General features: G+C 37.7%; 1 protein-coding gene across 1 annotated transcript in view; it reads right to left on the reverse strand.

Moving 5' to 3' along the window:
• Positions 1–22,003, reverse strand: part of LOC149605070 (protein GPR107) — a 34,762-nt gene that overhangs the window by 2,791 nt on the left and 9,968 nt on the right. Inside the window, exons 5-15 of the mRNA XM_089860373.1 lie at positions 18,316–18,496; positions 15,638–15,901; positions 11,461–11,568; positions 9,780–9,913; positions 9,644–9,719; positions 8,300–8,373; positions 5,551–5,668; positions 5,343–5,473; positions 3,605–3,698; positions 2,028–2,075; positions 1,810–1,967 (exon numbers count right to left, since the gene is read on the reverse strand). Coding sequence (XP_089716499.1) covers positions 1,810–1,967; positions 2,028–2,075; positions 3,605–3,698; positions 5,343–5,473; positions 5,551–5,668; positions 8,300–8,373; positions 9,644–9,719; positions 9,780–9,913; positions 11,461–11,568; positions 15,638–15,901; positions 18,316–18,496 — 1,386 coding nt within the window. The remainder of the gene's footprint in view (positions 1–1,809; positions 1,968–2,027; positions 2,076–3,604; positions 3,699–5,342; positions 5,474–5,550; positions 5,669–8,299; positions 8,374–9,643; positions 9,720–9,779; positions 9,914–11,460; positions 11,569–15,637; positions 15,902–18,315; positions 18,497–22,003) is intronic.

Below are 22,003 nucleotides of genomic sequence, written 5' to 3' on the forward strand. Positions count from 1 at the left end.
GAAACTCGCCTACCCCAAAAAGCTCAACGCGACATCTTGTTTGGGCGTCATCACGTTTAATAGAGTCAAAGGGGGGGCCTTCCACTCCCCTTCTAAATTCTCTCTGTCTGCGCAGAAGCGGAAGTCAACTGCAGAAGTTTGGCGTGCGCCCCCCCCCCCCGCACAAGCGCGGCAAAGAGAGATACACTACGGAAGGCATACCTTCCGATCCTTGTGTTTATTATCTATGATGGAAGCAGATTACAATGACTCGAACGTTCTCTCTTTATGTGAATAACATCTTGAATATACCTATCAGGAATAGGCCTTTCCATCTATCCGCCATATTTCCATCCCCCACGTTTTCCGCCAAAAATTGGAAACTTGTACTCTTTCTGTAGCAGGTCTGCCAGACATTGAACGCGGACAGTGCGTCTTTTCTATGTATGTAACCGATTTATATAACTGAACGAATTGTTCCTTATCGGTCTAGCAGACGGGCCTAAAAGTTAGGCCTTGGTGGTTTTATAACTGCTGTTGATATTTAACTAGTTATGCCACCATGGATATTTTAAATCCTTTCCTAACATTAGAATAAGGTACACACTTCGGCATTTGCGCGCATGAGCCTGAGGCTAGGAAAAAAAAACACTGCCAGCCTAGGTCTTATTCGTCAAAGCAAAGTAACCAAAAAATCTTGGCAACAGAGCTGCCAGACTACAAAGTTTAAGGAACAAAAAATAGTGAAACAGTGCTAGTCCTTTTTTAAACAAAATTATATGATCTTTCTGGACTGGCAGTCTGGCACAGTTTTACTACCCCATTATAGGAAAGGCCTATTGAATCTTTTGGCTCTACTCCCTTCACGTAAGTTTGAGTTAGATGGCCGTTAAAAGTGTGGAGAAGAGAATCATATAAAAAGCATTCTCTTCAGAAGTTGGTCTTAAATCAATTTCCATCACGGTAGAGGGAAAAAATTATCTTGATACCTGAAGTAGTACAGTTCCTCCTGTAGCAGAGGCAATAATCTCCGCAACATATACAATTTTCATGACGCGATTACTGATGTTTTTAATACGTTATTTGGCCCATGGATTAACTAACGCTAGGGATTGTTCACTAACCGTGTTTCCCATGTCTTACTATCGCCAACTACATGTGCCAAATTATTCCTTGATTCCAGCGTGAGAAATAAGGCGGTGGCACAGGGCAAATGACCAGTTTAAAAATTAAATCGGAGTGGGGTCAGTGGTCCACAGGACCACTAAGAAAATTCAAGGATTTCCAAAGTCTAGACATTAGCTATTATATTTTAATTATCCACTTCTTCAATTTAGCAGACGACGCGCCCTGGTCAGTGGTCATGAACCAGTTTATTTATTCCAGGCCAGAGGGGTCGCTGGCCCAATGGCCAGTTTAAAAAAAATCCTTATTTCGCACCCTGCTTGATTCCCCTCTTCATTTATCGGATCAAAACGGATGTATATATAGCGCCATCTCTATTCAAAGTGAATTGTTCTTGCGGATTTTAAAGATGTCGGCGCCCAATTTAGGCAGGATTTTAATTTTGATGTCATAGGACACGTGATATTTGGTCCAATTTTCTTAGAACTTCCTATTAGGGATTGAAGCTGCTGCTAGGGGGCGTTTGGAACATGCATGCTTTATCATTTAGGGGAACGAACAATCCCTAGCGTTAGTTAATCCATGTTTGGGCCCCATAACCTTAAACACCACATTAGAAACTGGGCCAATTACTCATTTGAAGTAGAGGAATGAATTGCTCGTTTTGCACATAACCTCGGAACTATTAGAAAAATACCAACTTACACTTCTTCCATTTCTAGAGGGTCATCATCCTGAGATAGCCTAAAATAGGGGTTGCTATAAGTAGGCCGGAACTTGTATCCTGTTACCAGGAAAAACACGAGAGTGGCAATTTCGCGGAAAAACTCGTCAAGCCACTCGTATTGAAATGGTACGGTTATCTAAAAACAACATTGCTTAAAATCATGTTAAAAAAAAAATAGTGTGACGTAATTTCTTACTTTAAGAAGAAATACTATGATACGTGTGAAATAAATGTAGCACACAATCTGAAAAAAAAAAGAACACTTAAAGTCAGTAAAAATTGACGAAATTAAACTTCAAAATAGGACACGAAGCTTAGAATGCAAATTAATTGTTAATGGTTTCAAATGTAGACATTTTAGTTTGAATTGAATTGGCCTTTTTCCTACTCAGTGACACTGGAAACTACTCCCACAGAGACTGGGTAACTTACGCAGGTTCGCCAGATGGCGCGGCGCTCGAGCCAACCGGCGGTGTTTCTGAGAACCTTCGTAAGTTACTTACTCTCTATGGGAGTAGTTTCCAGACCCTCCGCCAGTGGCGCTGAATAGGAATAAGGCGAATTAACATGCATTCAAAAATACCAAAAATCAAAGATGAACTTTATACAACATTAAAACAGTTGCTGATTTACCCGAATTTTACTAAAAATTTCATTTTTCCTGAATTTTACTAAAAATTATTAGGCCTGTGCGGGTAGCGATTTTTGGGTTTCGGGTCGGGTACGGGTAGTTGAAAAAACTTCCAATCGGGTCGGGTACCCGGATTTCTAACAGGTACTCGAATAATTAGGCCTAGCTAAACTACCATTAGTTAGCAAAAAATCATATCTGGTACTTATGGGGTTGAAATACTTTTATTTGTGAAAAAAATAAGTGTCATGAAAGACTTGGATACCATTATGGTGAAAAGTACAAAAATAAGACGCTAAAGCTATTAGCGAGGATTGAAATAATGAATAATACTGAGCATTGTGGAAAAGTTTACTCCAACTGAAGTTCAAGAAATTTTGCCAAACCAATACCCGATTGTCCTAAGCCTTGTCACGGGTTATGAGCAGGAAAATTTAAATATTCGAATAATTTCGGGTATTAAGAAATTAAGTTTTCGGGTATCGGGTCGGGTACCCGACCCGATACCCGACCGGGTAATTTTCGGGTACCGGGTACTCGCACAGGCCTAAAAATTATACATTTCTCCTGAATTTTACTCAAAAAAAATAAATTTCCCTTAATTTTACTAAAAAATATAAACTTCCCTTAATTTTACTAAAAAATAATAAATTTCCCTTAATTTTACTAAAAAATATAAATTTCCCTTAATTTTACTAAAAAATATAAACTTCCCTTAATTTTACTAAAAAATATAAACTTCCCTTAAATTTACTAAAAAATATAAACTTCCCTTAATTTTACTAAAAAATATAAACTTCCCTTAATTTTACTAAAAAATATAAACTTCCCTTAATTTTACTAAAAAATATAAACTTCCCTTAAATTTACTAAAAAATATAAACTTCCCTTAATTTTACTGAAAAATATAAACTTCCCTTAATTTTACTGAAAAATATAAACTTCCCTTAATTTTACTAAAAAATATAAATTTTCCTTACATTTAATTGTTATTTAGGTTTGTATGACGAGCATTTTATGGGATTTAAATATTTTAAGCAATAGTTATAAGGCGATTAAACAAATTATTGCGTAGCTTAGCCAAGCTTATAAAAGATTCAGCAAATCGTCCACAAGCAATTAATCCACAGATTTCGACTTACCATAACGTAAAAATGCCTAAAAACTTTTAACTTCTCTAAGTTGATCAGAGCTTTTCCATCAGTTTGAGAAGAATCTTGCAAATGCCGTATAGACCTGAAAATCAAAACAACGTAAGTGGTAAGACATAATATGTTTCATAATATACGAAGGGATGTCCACACAAAGCATGTGGCTTATTTACAACTGGGTCGCTTTACAATGCGTAGAGGGGTGATGGCTAGCTCTTATGCAACAGCTGACCCACAGCGCCCTATACTAATTATTACCGTTAACCAATGAGATAGAATATATGTATTAAACCTAGAGTCACAACGTGAGATCTCGAGACCGAGGTTTCGCGATACACTTTATGTCGAGCATGAATCTTTTTCGAATACGGGTGGCGCCACCTATTAATCACTCGAAGAACTTTTTTATTACCATCTGCTGCTATAATCTGTGTAACAAGCTGTCAAGATAGTTTTTTAAACGTGTTAAATAAAATACGCGAGTTAAATAATAAAAACTCTAGTCCTTTTTAATCTAATAAATAGATGAAATAAAAATCATAACAATATTTCTGATTGCAAATAAGCATTGCAAGTAAAAGTTGTAATTAGTTCCGCTAGAGGCTCACAGATGGCGCTGTCATGTTTTGATAAACATGCTTGATAAAAACAATGTGTTTCGCGGTAAGCCGATTTGAATTGTAACTCTATCTCATTGTGGTTAACCTCAGCAAGTTTGATGGAAAAGAGAAACCGGGTAACACAGCGGTGGAAAACTCCTTAAAGGAATACCGAACTGATTTAAAAATTATCTCAAATCTAGAGAAAACCTTACTTTTTTGAGAGTTTAAACTCTTCTGATTCCAAAAATATGCTTAATAAATATTTAAATATGAGGGAAAACACAGAAAAAACACTTTGAAAACTTGAAATTTGGGGGCAAAAGCAAATTTGCGGAGAAGATTTTTGGCGGGTTTTTCTCCTTGCTACGTCACTCACGGCATCTCGCGGAAAAGCCGAACTCTTTAACAAATGGGGAGAAAACTTGCAAACACTATGCAGAATGGTTTTCACCCGGGGCCGCGATAACCGCTACGTCACCCCACCCTATGCGGCTCTATTTACTCGTTTCCTTTTGTACGTTTAGACCACCACACGCATTGCTGATTCGAAATCCTATCGACTTTCAATGCACATGAATTGGATAAAATTCTCTTATAAGTTTCTCATTCCTTTTAAGCAAGCCCTGCTCCGTTGGCGCCCCTAAAAGATTGCTTTTCTGTTGCACAGCGTGCTAAGATTGGCAAAGGCTGATTTTAGCTTCTCCCTTGTGTAAGAGATTTAATTGGTTCCTGCCTTTCGCAACGAAAATCTATCGGCCTTATTTCTTGATATCACAAATGATAATAAACGTAGTTTCTACGTAAACTGTTGATATTCGTGAAATATAAATAAATATCTGGTCAATATTGGACTCATTTTTGGCAATAATAGGGTGAATTTTTGGGTAAGGCCTTTAAATAACTATACTTTAAGTAATCAGAAGAGAATAATTAGTGAATGAAACCATATGGATCAAGGACAGTAAAGTGAGTAATAGCAGCATCGAAAACACCCTGAAAATTCCCGCACTACACAGCGTAAGACCAACTTAATGAAAAATAGTCCCTAGATTACGTTAGTTTCATTTTCAACAATCATTATCCCCTTCTGGTATAATTTAATATGGTTAAATGATTTAGGAAATTACCAGACAACTGGAAATAAAATGGCACCGCAACATAAGAGGTCAACCAAGATGAAAACCTCTCGCCAAGTATTATGTTGAGTTTCCCCTTCTTCACTCTCTTCCATGATAATCTCAGCAACATTGGCAAGGACCTAGTCAAATTAAACGAGATTTAATAACGTCATCCTCTCTATTTAATTAAGTATGAAATTAAATATTAGTTCATTACTTGCAATGGGATGACTATCATGAAAATTTTCTTATCTTTGTCACTTAAAATGTGTTTAATGAAGGCCCAGCCAGTTCCAATCAATACAATAGTTATAAACAATAAAGCTCCCTTCAATCTGTAATGAAAGTTTTCATGAAAATTTCATGTTTGTTCTGAAAGGGAATGCGAATTTACAAATTCATATCATATTTTTACCACGAAAGGGGTATTATGTTACACTTTCAAGTCTCTACTTTCAAAATATCAACTTTTTAATATAATTGAACCAAAGTTTCTATTTTTAAAATCCATTGAAAAATCACGAAAACTCTGCAGTTTCGATGCATCAATAATTTTGTCTTGTCGAGCTTGTTCGCCCGTTTGATGACATCACTATGACGTGAGGGGAAAAAAGCGCGGGAATCCTATACGCGACTCTCGAGCTTCTCGCCAGTCTAAAACTCTGGGTCTGATAGCGGAGATAGTGGCACCATCTCACGTGAAAAATATATCTGTGACGTCACCCAACAGGAAACGTTTCAGCCTTTCATATAAAGAGGATTTCAGATAATTTCATATGAAGCATTTTAAAATGCATTTTGCCAAATAACCAGAAATCGGAGGGAGAATTAAAAGCTTGATATTTTTGAATCCACAGAAATTATCTTTTGTTATATAAATCAGACGTTTTTCAAACGAAGCTTATCATTCCCTTTAAAAGTTAAGTCTGGGTGAATGAAATGATTAGATAACCAATTTAATAGATTTATATTGATAAAACAACACTATTTTTCCCCACAATTTAAAGCTTCCCATTTTCTAAATGAAGAGAATCTTGTAGCACATGCAGAATAAATCTCGCGAGATGTCGCTATATATATATAAATACAGTCGTATTGAATATGAATTAGACTTAGCACCTGAAACTTTGAAAAATTATATTATAAACTCAATGGAGTGGTTTTGGTATAAATTATATAAATCGATTAAAAAATGGTTTCAATGAAAGGTTTCTAAATATTTCAGTATCACTTTCAACCACTGTGTTATATGCTTCAGCAATGAACACATCAGGTCCGAGTTCATACGAATAGCTTTCTTAGGTATATGTCATTGATGCATGGGGAATGGTAAGAGTGGGTAAAAAAACTGTAGATCACGGCACTTTCTCCGAATTTTCTCGGATATTATATGGGTTCTTGGCTGCAGTATGAATTTTCAATTGAAAGTCTTAGTGACGTCAATCTTAAGCATTAATATGATATTCAATGAGAGTACAAGATAGAAATAGGCTCGAAGTCTTAGGTGTCATTAAACTTTACACAAAAGTCGGTGACAGTGGCCTCGCGATGCGATTTTCCTCGAGATTATAAAATAATAAGGGGGTAAAATTGGGATTATGCCGTTTTAACAATAATTTAACAACCAGCTCAACCCTATTGTTATCACTCACGCGATAATGAACAGTAAAATTTTAATTTAACCACCTAGTGGTTTTATTAGCACAAGCAACTCTTTAAGGTACGACACCTAAGACTTCTTATCCATTACACAACTCTCATAAAATCACAAGTTGATGCACGAGGTTGACGGTAAGTGGTGGATTGTTATCTGTTTGTTGGTCGATTTAGAACCCAGCCAGCTACGAGACTGTGCACATTTCAGGACACGAGCACTTATCTTTCAAGCGCACATTGCGACTTGGGTCTTTCCCGAGGGTCTAATCGACAGTTACCAATAACCATTAACGGTAAGTCAAAACAGCGTGAGAATTTTAAACAGGGACCCAATAGTCATTACCCCGGACATCACCTAATTCAGTCAGAAACATTGTCTGCTAGCGGAAGCTGACTGGTCAACTGCCAGGAAACTCTATAGGGCACTTGGTAAACCAGGGACTCAAGGCATTGTAGTTTTAGGGAGGCACTGTTATGGTTTTATAATGATAAACAGATTGTTTCGGAATGCACACTTGTCTAATTTTTCGTAGGGTTGCGCGCTTACTAACTGTCCCCAACAGTGGTTTTTCTTTCTCACGGCCAACTTAGATCATCTCCTCTGTCGCCTGTAAGACCATCTGATTTCGTCGGCGCCCTATGTTAATGGAAAAGTAGGGAAATCCCACTAGTGCGGCAGTTCTCCGGTAGGTGGCGCTCGCATCCGGGATCAACGTCTTCATACATTACTATGGGGAAACTATGGCTTAAAACCGCACTTTTTTATCGGAACTTTTCTATATTTTTTGGACATTTTAATAATCTAATTTTTGCATACATTATAATATCAAGTAAGAGCTATCTTTTGAAACTAATTTCATAATTTTCGGCCCATTAGTTTTGCCATGGTCGTAAATGACCAAGGCTTAGGTTTCTAGTCGCGAAATTAGAGTTTAACCGCTTTGAATGTTTCGATAATGATGGCAGCAAAACTAATGGATTGAAAATTAGGAAATTAGTTTCAAAAGATAGCTCTTACTTGATATTATAATGTATGTAAAAATTAGATTCTTAAACTATCTAAAAAATATAGATAAGTTCCGATAAAAAAGTGCAGTTTTATGCCATAGTTTCCCCACAGTAATGTATGAAGGCGTTGATCCCGGATGCGAGCGCCACCTATCGGAGAACTGCCGCACTAGCGGGATTTCACTACTTTTCCATTAACATAGGGCGCCGACGAAATCAGACGGTCTTACAGGCGACAGAGGAGATGATCTAAGTTGGCCGTGTCTTTCTATTGGTAGTCGCTTTAGAATATTAATACTTACAGATGCGTGATATAATACATGACTGCCCACGCTTCAATATGATAGCCATCACGAGCAATGAAATAGAAGTTGATCTAAAAATATTTTAAATGTACAAAGACCCTTTGTATACTGAGACTCGTATGAATAGCTCAATCCACAAAATGCTTGACATGGAGGAAGTATCCATGATCAGATGGACTGACATCTAGCTATCTTATCCTTGCTTTTTGGGAAATTATTATAAACAAGTCTGCCAGTTTATATCTTCACTAATTCCTGTTGACTGTTGTCTGATTTCACTCTAGTCTTTGTTGTGCCTTTACCTTGTTATATTATAATATCTTTAATTGCGGCTCGAAAGTTATTAGTGTTATAAATTTCTTAATATGGGTAAAACTATCTGTATCATTAGAGCGAGGGGAAACAAATGTTGCATTCCCATAGATGAGCTAGCTAGAAAGGAATGGATTAGTAGAATTCGATTTGCTAGTTCGACACGCCCCAATCGCTCTAGTAGTACAAGTAAAAGCCCTCTGGCACCAGAGAGAATTTATAATAGGGAGTGGAAGCACTTGCCCTTGACAGTGCTAAATACAATGTAGCTCAAACAAGTAGGCTGCGACGCTAAAACTGGCCAGGAAAATTTCCGGTCACATGAATCTCCTTTAATTTTATAGTTTGCCCTCAATCACTGTTGGTTGTACAATTACCCAATAAGGGTTCGCGATTTCGAGTGCGACTGGCGCCATTTGGAGTTATTTTAGTCAGACGTTTCCCTAGCCCTAAAAACGGTAGTGTCCATCTCCCCTAGACCCACCCGCAACATTCTAGACCCACCCTAGAGGGAGGGGCCACAAAAAATAGTACCGGAAATAGACGTGGCCAGTTTTGTTGATCACGTGATTTTTGAGCTACATAAAATTCCTCAGTTTCTTCTCCCTATTATAAAAGCTCTCTGCTGGCACGAACCCCCGTAAAAAATCCCTTCCTAAAACGCCCCCTAGCCGCAGCTACTATCCCTAACAGGAAGTTACAAGAACATTGGACAAAATATCACGTGTTCTATGACGTCAAAATTAAAATACTGCCAAAATTGGTCGCCGCCATCTTTAAAATACGCAAAAAACTATTTATTTTGACTAGAGATGGCGCTATATCTACATCCGTTTTGGTCCACAAAAATTTGGGGGAATAATTCGGCACATGTAGCTGGCGATAGTAATACATGGGAAACACAGTTAGTGAACAATCCCTAGCGTTAATTAATCCATGTTCTAACTTTTGTCACTGAGTCCCCTCACAAGAAAAACCAGGGGAGATTTTGTGGATTGAGCGAATTCAACGTAATACAAATTTACTTACACCATGGAAAAGCAGCGACAGAGACTTGACAAAGATCAGGAGTCCCATTAGATAGTGGATTTTGAATGTCTCGTTGCTATGAGCGAAAAATTAGTAAAACTATTTGAAAGATATAAAATATATGCAAAAAACATACCTTTTACGACGAAGAACATAAATCCATCCACATCCGAGGCAAAAAAACGTCACTGACATAATGAAATAAAGCTGCGGTAATGGAATTTCCCCGGCTGAGAGGTACGAGTCCTCATTGTGCTCATTAATGCTTATCTGAAATTGTAAGCATTATAAAGCATTCAAATGAAAACAAAAAACAAATTACAGCAAAATCCGGCATTCCATGCAGGTTCAAACTATCAATCATGTCGGCTGATATTGAAGGGAATGCGAATTTACTATTTCATATCATATTTTAGCACGAAAGTGGTATTATGTTTCACTTTCAAGTCTCTACTTTCAAAATATCAACTTTTTAATATAATTGAACCAAAGTTTCTATTTTTAAAATCCATTGAAAAATCACGAAAACTCTGCAGTTTCGATGCATCAATAATTTTGTCTTGTCGAGCTTGTTCGCCCGTTTGATGACATCACTATGACGTGAGGGGAAAAAACGCGGGAATCCTATACGCGGCGTCTCGAACTTCTCGCCAGTCTAAACTCTGGGTCTGATAGCGGAGAGTGGCACCATTTCAGGTGAAAAATATATCCGTGACGTCACCCAAAGGGAAACGTTTAACCTTTCATAAAAAGTGGATTTCAAATCATTTCATATGAAGCATTTTGCCAAATAGCCAGAAATCGGAGGGAGAATTAAACGCTTGATATTTTTTAATTGACAGAAATTAATTCTATCTTTTGTTATATAAATCAGAGGTTTTTTCAAACTAAGCTTCTCATTCCCATTAACGAAAATTTACTTACGTTAATTTGCACCTATTTTATGGTAAAATCCCTGTTTTAAGTCAAAAATATTCATTAGAACCAAAACTAAGGTTAATAATAAAAACCCTACAGTTTTAGTTCTAATCAATATGAAAAGGATAATTACAGGGATTTGCCAGCTGATAATTGTAAATTAACGTACGTAAAATTTTCAACAGGATCGGCTGACCCTAATGTTCGAAACTTCATGGAATGACCCTACAGCGCCAATGAGCAAATACAGTTATCTCTTTCAAAACTAAGAGTTGGTTCACTGACGCACCATTAAGATAACTTTCCCAGTGCGAGCTTGCTAAGCTTAGTAAAGACTATATCTAGCTTTTTCCTAATACAATGGGTCGCATTGGTTCCTGACTTTCACAAGGTAAAAATGGTATGTGGAAAACTAGGCACTACACTAGGGGCGCCAATGAACTCGCGTTAGAGTGGGCGGACCGTTGTATTTTTGTTCTGGAAAAAGTCGTTATTGACGCCACAAGGGGAAAATAGTGCTAAGTCGTTTTCCTTTTTTTGTTTTATTCAGCCATATCCGCTGATACAATTGGGCCACTAACAGCGCCTAGCAAACGCAGAGCGGGTCTCAGACCCCCAGGAGTGGGGACTAGGAAGCGCCAGAGCGGGGCGGCTTACAACCAAGCCCAAGAGAGATTAAAAGGGATATAAAGAACGGCTTTACAACCACGAAATAATTACTCTTCGATGCGTTTTACATCAGCTGCTGACGTCACTGATTGGGAGGGAGGGGGTCGGGTGTATTTCTTTTTTCAAAAATGAAAAAAAAAAAAAATCAACGGTCCGTCGAACTCTCCAGAGTCCCTTTAATTAAGACTAGTCTTCATTTCCATCTTAACAGGGTGAAAATATTAACTCACAGAAAGGTTTAACGCTGTTGGTGTATGCGTTCCCCCATAATTTGCGCAGTTATGGAAGTAAAGCATATAAAGTCCACTTTGGTTTTCTTCGGATATTTCTACATCAAACTGAAATTCACAAATTAGAAAATTTAATTATTCCGAAATTTCGTGAATCTAATTAATAAGAATCCATAAAAGTGCTAATTGAAATTTATAATTGAGCTATTTGCTTGCCCTGCTGGTATAACCATGGATATAAATACAATATTACGGATTCCCAACTGGGAGCAAAAGCTGGCCACCACCAGTGCATGTGAAAGGGTTGCCACAGATTTTTCATTTCAAAATTTCCTGACTTTTCCCGGTTTTCCCCATGGATTAACTAATGCTAGGGATTTCTCATTCCCCCCAAAAAGATAGAGTATGCATTTTCCAAACGCCCCCTAGCAGCAGCTACTATCCCTAACAGGAAGTTATAAGAAAATTGGACCAAATGTCACGTGTCCTATGACTTAAAACATAAGTACCGTAATTACCAGGGGTAATTATGGTAATTATGCTTATAAATTAGAATCCTGCCTAACTTGGGCGCCGCCATCTTTAAAATCCGCAAAAACAATTTACTTTGAATAGAGATGGCGCTATATCTACATCCGTTTTGATCCGATAAATGGGGGAATGAAGAGGGGAATCGAGGAATATTTCGGAACATGTAGTTGGCGATAGCAAGGTATGGGAAACACGGTTAGTGAACAATCCCTAGCGTTAGTTAATCCATGTTTTCCCTGGCCATCTAAAGAAAATTTACCTGACCAGTTTTCAAACTTACACTAACATAAATGTAAGAATGTAGCCTTGAAAAATACCTTATTTATCATCAGCTTTGTACTTACAATTATGCTAATTTTATCAGTTTTTAATTGAAAGTACTATTTAGTATTTAATAAAACTTTATTAGGAACTAGAGATGGGCCGATACCAGTTTAAACCGATACCGATATGATCCGATACTTGGGAAACCGATAAGTACCGATACCGATATTTTACCCGAGCCTTCGATTAAACCGATATGAAACCGATACCGATATGGTATCGGTATCGGCCCATCTCTATAGATGATTCTCGATCCAATTTCGGTACTTGAAACTATAAAACTGGCTTATCATACGAAAAACCCATTTTAGACACTAGTTACGTTATCCAAAAATAGATGAAAAACTGTGCTGTCTCAGAGTTTAGGTCTTAAGGCGCCATCTACTCTCAACATAAGTATTAATTTTCTTCAAAAAATATCGGGTAGAAATATCGGTTCATTTTTAACCGATACCGATATATCGGTTAAAGCCAAATATCGGTACCGATACCGATATGGTATCGATATCGGCCCATCTCTATTAGGAACTATCAGAAACAGTTAATGTAAGCCTATAGGACGCTATCATTGTCCCGTATTTGAGCTGGTGCGCCAATTTGTCCATGACCACACATTTTCTCAAGTCGATATGCACCGGAAATTCCCGGACTTTTTCAACAATTTTCAAATTCCCTGACTTTTTACACCCTTTTTCAAATTCCCCGACTTTTTACACCCTTTTTCAAATTCCCTGACTTTTTACACCCTTTTATCAAATTCCCTGACTTTTTACACCCTTTTATCAAATTCCCTGACTTTTCACACCCTTTTTTCAAATTCCCTGACTTTTTACACCCTTTTTCAAATTCCCCGACTTTTTACACCCTTTTTCAAATTCCCCGACTTTTTACACCCTTTTATCAAATTCCCTGACTTTTTACACCCTTTTATCAAATTCCCTGACTTTTCACACCCTTTTTTCAAATTCCCTGACTTTTTACACCCTTTTTCAAATTCCCCGACTTTTTACACCCTTTTTCAAATTCCCCGACTTTTTACACCCTTTTATCAAATTCCCTGACTTTTTACACCCTTTTATCAAATTCCCTGACTTTTCACACCCTTTTTTCAAATTCCCTGACTTTTTACACCCTTTTTTCAAATTCCCTGACTTTTTACACCCTTTTTTCAAATTCCCTGACTTTTTACACCCTTTTTCAAATTCCCCGACTTTTTACACCCTTTTTCAAATTCCCTGACTTTTTACACCCTTTTATCAAATTCCCTGACTTTTTACACCCTTTTATCAAATTCCCTGACTTTTCACACCCTTTTTTCAAATTCCCTGACTTTTTACACCCTTTTTCAAATTCCCCGACTTTTTACACCCTTTTTCAAATTCCCCGACTTTTTACACCCTTTTATCAAATTCCCTGACTTTTTACACCCTTTTATCAAATTCCCTGACTTTTCACACCCTTTTTTCAAATTCCCTGACTTTTTACACCCTTTTTTCAAATTCCCTGACTTTTTACACCCTTTTTTCAAATTCCCTGACTTTTTACACCCTTTTTCAAATTCCCTGACTTTTTACACCCTTTTTTCAAATTCCCTGACTTTTTACACCCTTTTTCAAATTCCCTGACTTTCCCAGGATTTCCAGGTACTGTGGCAACCCTGTGTGAGGTGCCTCTAAAATTAGTCGGAAGTAATTCGCGGGGGAAAGGAAGTAACACTGTCCAGATAATCCTCAATGGCGAATTTGAAATTTAAGAGTTTTTCCATCTAACTTACAAGGGGTGGGGGCGGATTACACCGTGCAGGGCGGACACTGGACATCGTCCAATAAAATTTTAAAATGTCCTATAAATTTTTTAAAAACTAAGGGGGGTCACTCAGGGCCGGAAATAAGAAAAACTCTTATAGGACATTGTCCACTGGAGTGTGCAAAAATAGTGTCGCATCTTCATAGTCAAACTATCAAAACTTCGAAATATTTATTGGTCAAAATGTCCAGTGACCCCCTTAGTTTTGAAAAAATTATGGAACATTTTTAAATTTCATTGGACAATATCCAGTGTCCTGTGCTTATTTCCGGCCTTGGGGTCACTGGATGGTTGACCAGTAAATTTTTCCGAATTTTTGATAGCTTGACTATGAACACGCGACACAATTTTTGCGAACTACAGTGGACAATGCCCTATAAATTTTCCAGTCAAAGGGGGGTATCACTGGACACATGTCCTATAAGAAATTTTTCTTATTTCCGGCCCTGATTACACGTCATGTTTTCCCTCCTTAACGGGCCCCTAAGAGCGATGCCTCGTTGAAGGTAAGAGTTGGGAAACCATAAAGCATAGTGTTTATCAGGGCTGTGCGGGTCCAGACTTTTGGGTGTCGGGTAAACTACGGGTAATAGAAAATTTTACCCGCCACCGGTATCGGGTCCAATTTTCAATTACCCGTCCTTCAAAATCCCCAAAATTTGCTTTCGGGTCCAACTCGGGTCTTTGTTTTTGCTTACAGTCCAATTGGCCTTATTCCTGATCAACGCCACCGAGGCGTAGCGGCGACTTTTGGAACTATAATAATACGGTAGCCAATTACAGTCGATGTACTCTGATGGAGATCTGTTATTTTCTATGTTTTGATTATTACCGCTTCAACTTCAAAAAACATGTTTTAACTAATTATTATTAACCTAATAATCTCCAAACAGACCAAAATCGAATGAAAACTTATTCCGAAAGCCTTATTTCATAATATTAGACAGAATAAGAAAGGTAAAATCAACTTTCAATACTTTTGAAACCATATCGCTCGTTAAGCCTTGGCTATTCACGTGATTCAGATAGATCAACAAAATATAGAAAATAACAGATCTCAATCAGAGTCCATCGACTCCACCGCCACCTGTAATTGGCTACCGTATTATTATAGTTCCAAAAGTCGCCGCTACGCCTCGGTGGCGTTGATCAGGAATAAGGCCAATTAAAAGCTAGATATCAAAGCCGAGTCATTATCCCATATGATGTAATTCTTTAAACAATATTAATTAATAACTTGTTACAAATTAAATTATTTAATTATATGGTAGGCAGAAGTATTGAAACATGCGCGGTAACGTCATGAACTGGACGGTCCCGTGGGAATTTTGTCAGCCTCGGCGGGTATTGGCAAAGGCTTAAAATTGGGACTCTGGTAAAATTATGCTTGGGCACAAATATTTATTACGAAAATACGAAAAGTATATAATCTGACTACATATTACTGCAAGCTTAATCATTTTAAATAGTAGGTTCATGAATTCCTGAAAAAAGGTTCAAGTAAAAATGTCCTTACATTGAAACTGTAGGATTTCAGAGAAGTTATTGGGTCCAAGGCCATTTTCATAGGAAGTTTTATTGACGAGCATTTCGAATTTCCATTATCGGCTTTATTGTCTTTAACAAAATCATGTTTATCATCTGGAAATACCGCAGCTACACTCTCTTGCGGCTTCTCCTTGTCTGTGGGGGCCTTTGATGGATCAGTGCTCGGACTGTCAGAAGCTGGTAATGGACCATCAGTCGCAATGGCTTTTAAAACTGAACTAGGGGTAGGTTCCTGCCAATTAAAATTAAATTATTAATAATGGTACAGAAATCTCTGCGGTGTAAGAATAGGGACTTGGCAATTCGGGCTTAACTCCGCCCCTAGCGCCATTATGGTATGTTTTTTTTAACAGAATGAAAGCTATATAAGCCCCTCCTCCTGGTATGTTTCTTAGCACTAATGGAAGGTACCTGACGTTGCATGACGTAGTACTGCCAAGTCCCTATAGCCTGAACACACAAAAAAAATTGTTAACAAAACTTAAGTGACGTCACATAGAGAGCAGTTTTTATCAAATCTCTCACTAGATTTCATCAGGAATAGATGTAATTTTAGAAGTAGGAATGGAGAACAGAGTAATGTGGGCGCGTTTAAGTCCCGGACCCCCTACCACGGGACGGAGGGGTGTGAAAGAAGAGGCGGGTCATAGCGACAGAGGTAAAAAGGAATTACGTATTTTTCGCCGTCCCCGTCAACAACGTCATCAAAACGTATTTTAAGTGACACAATAAGAACATTTAAAAGTTTTCGTTACGTGTTGGAGGGAGGGGCTCTATACTGGGCTATGAGTCGGACTGAAGTAAATACTAAACGTTCTCCATTCCAACTTCTAAAATTTAATCTATCCCTGATTTTATTCGACATGGGCCGAGCCACGGAAATTTTGTTAACAAGGCGTCGGGGTGTTATGATCGGAGGTCCAAATTTGATATTATCTATGAACTCTGAAACTAATTTGAATTTTAAAATCTTTCAGAGAAATTTTCAGGATGCTTCACTATGCAGACAACGTCTTATATCAGTAGAAGAATCTATAAAAATATCACTCTCCCTTAAGGGGGCACCAACTTTACGGCGCTTGCCTTAAATTTCACTTATGATGATGCAAGTATAGAGATGTGAAATTACCGAAACTTTTAAAAAAATGGTAATTTAGCGGGTAAATTACCGATTAAAATTTTGAAATAACGGGTAAATTACCGATTAAAATTTTGAAATAACGGGTAAATTACCGATTAAAATTTTGAAATAACGGGTAAATTACCGATTAAAATTTTGAAATAACGGGTAAATTACCGATTAAAATTTTGAAATAACGGGTAAATTACCGATTAAAATTTTGAAATAACGGGTAAATTACCGATTAAAATTTTGAAATAACGGGTAAATTACCGATTAACATTTTGAAATAACGGGTAAATTACCGATTAACATTTTGAAATAACAAAACTTACCGTAATTTATGGTATTTTATATTTTCACAGGCTTATTACCATTCTAAAATTACGGTAAGATATAAATCGGAAATTTACGCGGTACTTGGAAAATTACCGACTCCCAAAGTCTCCCATCTCTATGCAAGTACAGCTGACGGAACAACTACAGTTTACCCGGCCCTTTAAATTAAAAATTAATTTGATATTGGTGTTTAGCACCCTCAAAATAGCTAGAAACAACTGAAAACGTACATTTGTCGGAAGCTTTCAGTGAGAAAAAAAAAGTAAATAAATAAAAAATACACAGAGCCTGAACCGAACCTAACCCAATCTAACCTAAGACTCCTGGGCGTTCATTCTTTAAATCGAAATGAAGACACAGCCTGGTTAAACGGATTAGTTCAAAAATTTCCGAAAAATAAATTTCATTGTTTCCGACTTCTTTGAGGATGTGCTGAACACGAATATCCACTTTATCATAAGCAGTATGATATGCTTACGACTTTATTTACAACTAGATGTTACCCGCGGGGTCGCTCGCGTGTAATAAGAACTTCCATCAAAATGATATAAAGAATGGGTAGATTTTACTGATGACTGATATTTTGTAGCACCCTATAGGAGCGAAGGCACTCGGCGTTGCCCGTCAGCCCGTCGGAACATTTTTTATTACTATTCACGCGGACATTACTCCATAAAGAAGGGTTTTTAAGTTTTTGGCCGCCATTTAAAAAGATGGCAACAAATCGAACCCAAAAGACCATTCAGCCCTTCTATAGGTTAAAGAAAACGAGTGTACTAAATATTTGTAAAATCGGGTTGAAACGCGCGGACTTTTGTTGCATAGAGAAGATTTTTTACATTTCTGGGCGCCATGTTTTAAGATGGCGGAGGGTTGTTAAAATCTTTATAAGTACGCGCCTACTACTTATGAGTGAAGTTCCTCCAAATTTTCAGCCTTCTAGGGCAAGCGGTTTGGGCTGGGCCTTGATTATCAGTCAGTCAGGACTTTGAAATATATAGATATAGATATAGATTTTAAAAAAGCTCTGAAAACTGCACTTATACCCAGCTGACCAAGATGTTTAGGTAAGTTGGCGCCTTATCTCTAGCAGTGGAGGATAATATTTTTTGCAAGGTTATTTACCTCAAACATATTCAATTTCGAAATGTAACAATAAGGTAAACATCATCAATTCTTAGGCTTACAGGCTTTGATTGAGGTGGTGGTGGTGGCGGTGGTTGTCTCTTCTTACGTCGCATAAGGAAAGAGTCACTGGTGAATTCGGAAGTTCGTCGGCGTCGTTGATTTGAGTTTGCAGATTTTTCTTTTGGTGTTTCATGCGATGTTATTCGTAAATTGAAAGAGTTACTGCAATTTACAACGACACTGGAAAGAAATGGGCAGTAAAATACATTTTATGAACCTATTTTCTTTTCGTGTTAGATAAGCAAAAATCCTTTCACTTCTGTTATACTTTGTGTTCTAAAATTAGTTTTAGGACAAAAGAACAAAGGGTTCTATGGGCGGTTTTAGGACTAAAGAACGAATGGTTCTATGGGCGGTTTTAGGACAAAAGAACGAATGGTTCTATGGGCGGTTTTAGGACAAAAGAACAAAGGGTTCTATGGGCGGTTTTAGGACAAAAGAACAAAGGTTTCTATGGGCGGTTTTAGGACAAAAGAACAAAGGTTTCTATGGGCGGCTTTAAGACGAAAGAACAAAGGGTTCTATGGGCGGTTTTAGGACAAAAGAACAAAGGGTTCTATGGGCGGTTTTAGGACAAAAGAACAAAGGGTTCTATGGGCGGTTTTAGGACAAAAGAACAAAGAGTTCTATGGGCGGTTTTAGGACAAAAGAACAAAGAGTTCTATGGGCGGTTTTAGGACAAAAGAACAAAGAGTTCTATGGGCGGTTTTAGGACAAAAGAACAAAGAGTTCTATGGGCGGTTTTAGGACAAAAGAACAAAGAGTTCTTAGGGCGGTTTTAGGACAAAAGAACAAAGAGTTCTTAGGGCGGTTTTAGGACAAAAGAACAAAGAGTTCTTAGGGCGGTTTTAGGACAAAAGAACAAAGAGTTCTTAGGGCGGTTTTAGGACAAAAGAACAAAGAGTTCTATGGGCGGTTTTAGGACAAAAGAACAAAGGGTTCTATGGGCGGTTTTAGGACAAAAGAACAAAGGGTTCTATGGGCGGTTTTAGGACAAAAGAACAAAGGGTTCTATGGGCGGTTTTAGGACAAAAGAAAGTAGGGTTCTATGGGCGGTTTTAGGACAAAAGAAAGTAGGGTTCTATGGGCGGTTTTAGGACAAAAGAAAGTAGGGTTCTATGGGCGGTTTTAGGACAAAAGAAAGTAGGGTTCTATGGGCGGTTTTAGGACAAAAGAAAGTAGGGTTCTATGGGCGGTTTTAGGACAAAAGAAAGTAGGGTTCTATGGGCGGTTTTAGGACAAAAGAAAGTAGGGTTCTATGGGCGGTTTTAGGACAAAAGAAAGTAGGGTTCTATGGGCGGTTTTAGGACAAAAGAAAGTAGGGTTCTATGGGCGGTTTTAGGACAAAAGAAAGTAGGGTTCTATGGGCGGTTTTAGGACAAAAGAACAAAGGGTTCTATGGGCGGTTTTAGGACAAAAGAAAGTAGGGTTCTATGGGCGGTTTTAGGACAAAAGAAAGTAGGGTTCTATGGGCGGTTTTAGGACAAAAGAAAGAAGGGTTCTATGGGCGGTTTTAGGACAAAAGAAAGAAGGGTTCTATGGGCGGTTTTAGGACAAAAGAAAGTAGGGTTCTATGGGCGGTTTTAGGACAAAAGAAAGAAGGGTTCTATGGGCGGTTTTAAGACAAAAGAACAAAGGGTTCTATGGGCGGTTTTAGGACAAAAGAACAAAGGGTTCTATGGGCGGTTTTAGGACAAAAGAACAAAGGGTTCTATGGGCGGTTTTAGGACAAAAGAAAGTAGGGTTCTATGGGCGGTTTTAAGACAAAAGAACAAAGGGTTCTATGGGCGGTTTTAAGACAATAGAACAAAGGGTTCTATGGGCGGTTTTAGGACAATAGAACAAAGGGTTCTATGGGCGGTTTTAGGACAATAGAACAAAGGGTTCTATGTGCGGTTTTAGGACAATAGAACAAAGGGTTCTATGTGCGGTTTTAGGACAATAGAACAAAGGGTTCTATGTGCGGTTTTAGGACAATAGAACAAAGGGTTCTATGTGCGGTTTTAGGACAAAAGAACAAAGAGTTCTTAGGGCGGTTTTAGTCAAAAATGTTCTACGACATTTTGCCGTCCGGCCCACCAATTTTCGATATGATTGGATGGTTCCTAAAATTTAATTAAAATAGTGCTAATTAAATGCCGCGCGTTAAAAGGGATGCACAATTTGTTATGTAAAGCCAGGCCTATATCAAACTTATCTTCCATCTAATAGAGCTCCACTGGGAATACTTTTCTAAGCGTTATCAGTGCATAGTGAATTGGCATCGATAAGTCCATTGAATCGGAGCCTCCGAGATATCTAGGCCCGTGCGTGTTGATTTTTATGTGGGGAAATATTCAGTTTCATAGAGGAAATATTTTCACCCAATATGTGCACTAGATGGCGCTTTTATTACAGTTGCGAAGGGGGTCTTCCATAAATTGTCGTTGATATTTTAGGGGCCAATCATAAAAATTTCATGAAAGAGAAAGGTTTCACCCTTAAATTAACGTAATTATTTTAGGGGCTATTTACTTTTTATCGAATCTTTTGGTTAGATTGTGTGGACAACAAAATTATGAGATTTTAACATTGTTGTTTTTAAGTAAAACAAAACTTCTTGAAGTTGCTAATTCACAGTTTTATTATACCATAAGAGGAATTTTTTTACTCTTTCGTAACCTTCAATTTTTTAAAATTAGCTTTTTTATCCTTTACTTCTTTGGCATGATTGTTTACTAAAGGTCTTCGGAAATTTTCTAAAACACGTTCTTACTATCTGCGACCTCGGCTTCACCGCTCTACGTCTATGCCTTGCCCTAATTTTGTACTAAAAGCGCCCCCAAACGAGAAAACACGGCGAACTAAATTATAGTCTGTCAAACGAAAGAAGAGCCCTGAGAAATTTGTCCAAATTGGTGTCGCCACCATCGACCCCATAGTACTTTATCAACTTGTTTTGTTTTGCCAATAGTCGTCTGTAATATAGTCTGCTATAAGCAGATAGGCTTAATCGCAATAGAACCAATACATTTTGCAATATATATATTAATATTTATATATTAATAATTATATATTACATTAAATGTATATTGCAAAATGTATATTAATAGATATATATTATATATTATATTAAATATATATTGCAAAATGTATTGGTTCTATTGTGATTAAGCCTATCTGTTTATAGCAGACTATATTACAGACGACTATTGACAAAACAAAACAAGTTGATAAAGTACTATGGGGTCGATGGTGGCGACACCAATTTGGACAAATTTCTCAGGGCTCTTCTTTCGTTTGACAGACTATAGTTAAAAAATATTCTCGCTTTGCGATAGTCATGGGCCTGGATCATCTCGGAGGCTCCGATTGAATCTATAAGTTGAGTTGTAGCCAAGTGACACTGCCCAATGACGACTCAAGCAAATAGTAATACCAAAAGCATAGAGATATAAAAACAAAGTACACTAAGTACACTTAGTTCAAGTTGGTCGTGCCGTGTAATATGAGAAGCCCTCCTTTATCTCAGAATAGTGTCGACCCCTCTGCCTCCCCGACCGTGGCACAGGGAACAAGCCGTGAATAGGCTCAAGTAGTAGCGGATGCTAGCTCTAATACCAAAAATTAACGTTTGGATCACCAGCATCATGTACTACCTTCTATAAACCTATGACGCCAAGAAGCTCTTCCCCTGATTGGTTCATT

This window comes from Phalangium opilio, unplaced genomic scaffold (genome assembly GCF_054372755.1).
Source record: "Phalangium opilio isolate 3A_F unplaced genomic scaffold, DU_Popi_V2 ptg000352l_1, whole genome shotgun sequence".
Lineage (NCBI taxonomy): Eukaryota > Metazoa > Arthropoda > Arachnida > Opiliones > Phalangiidae > Phalangium > Phalangium opilio.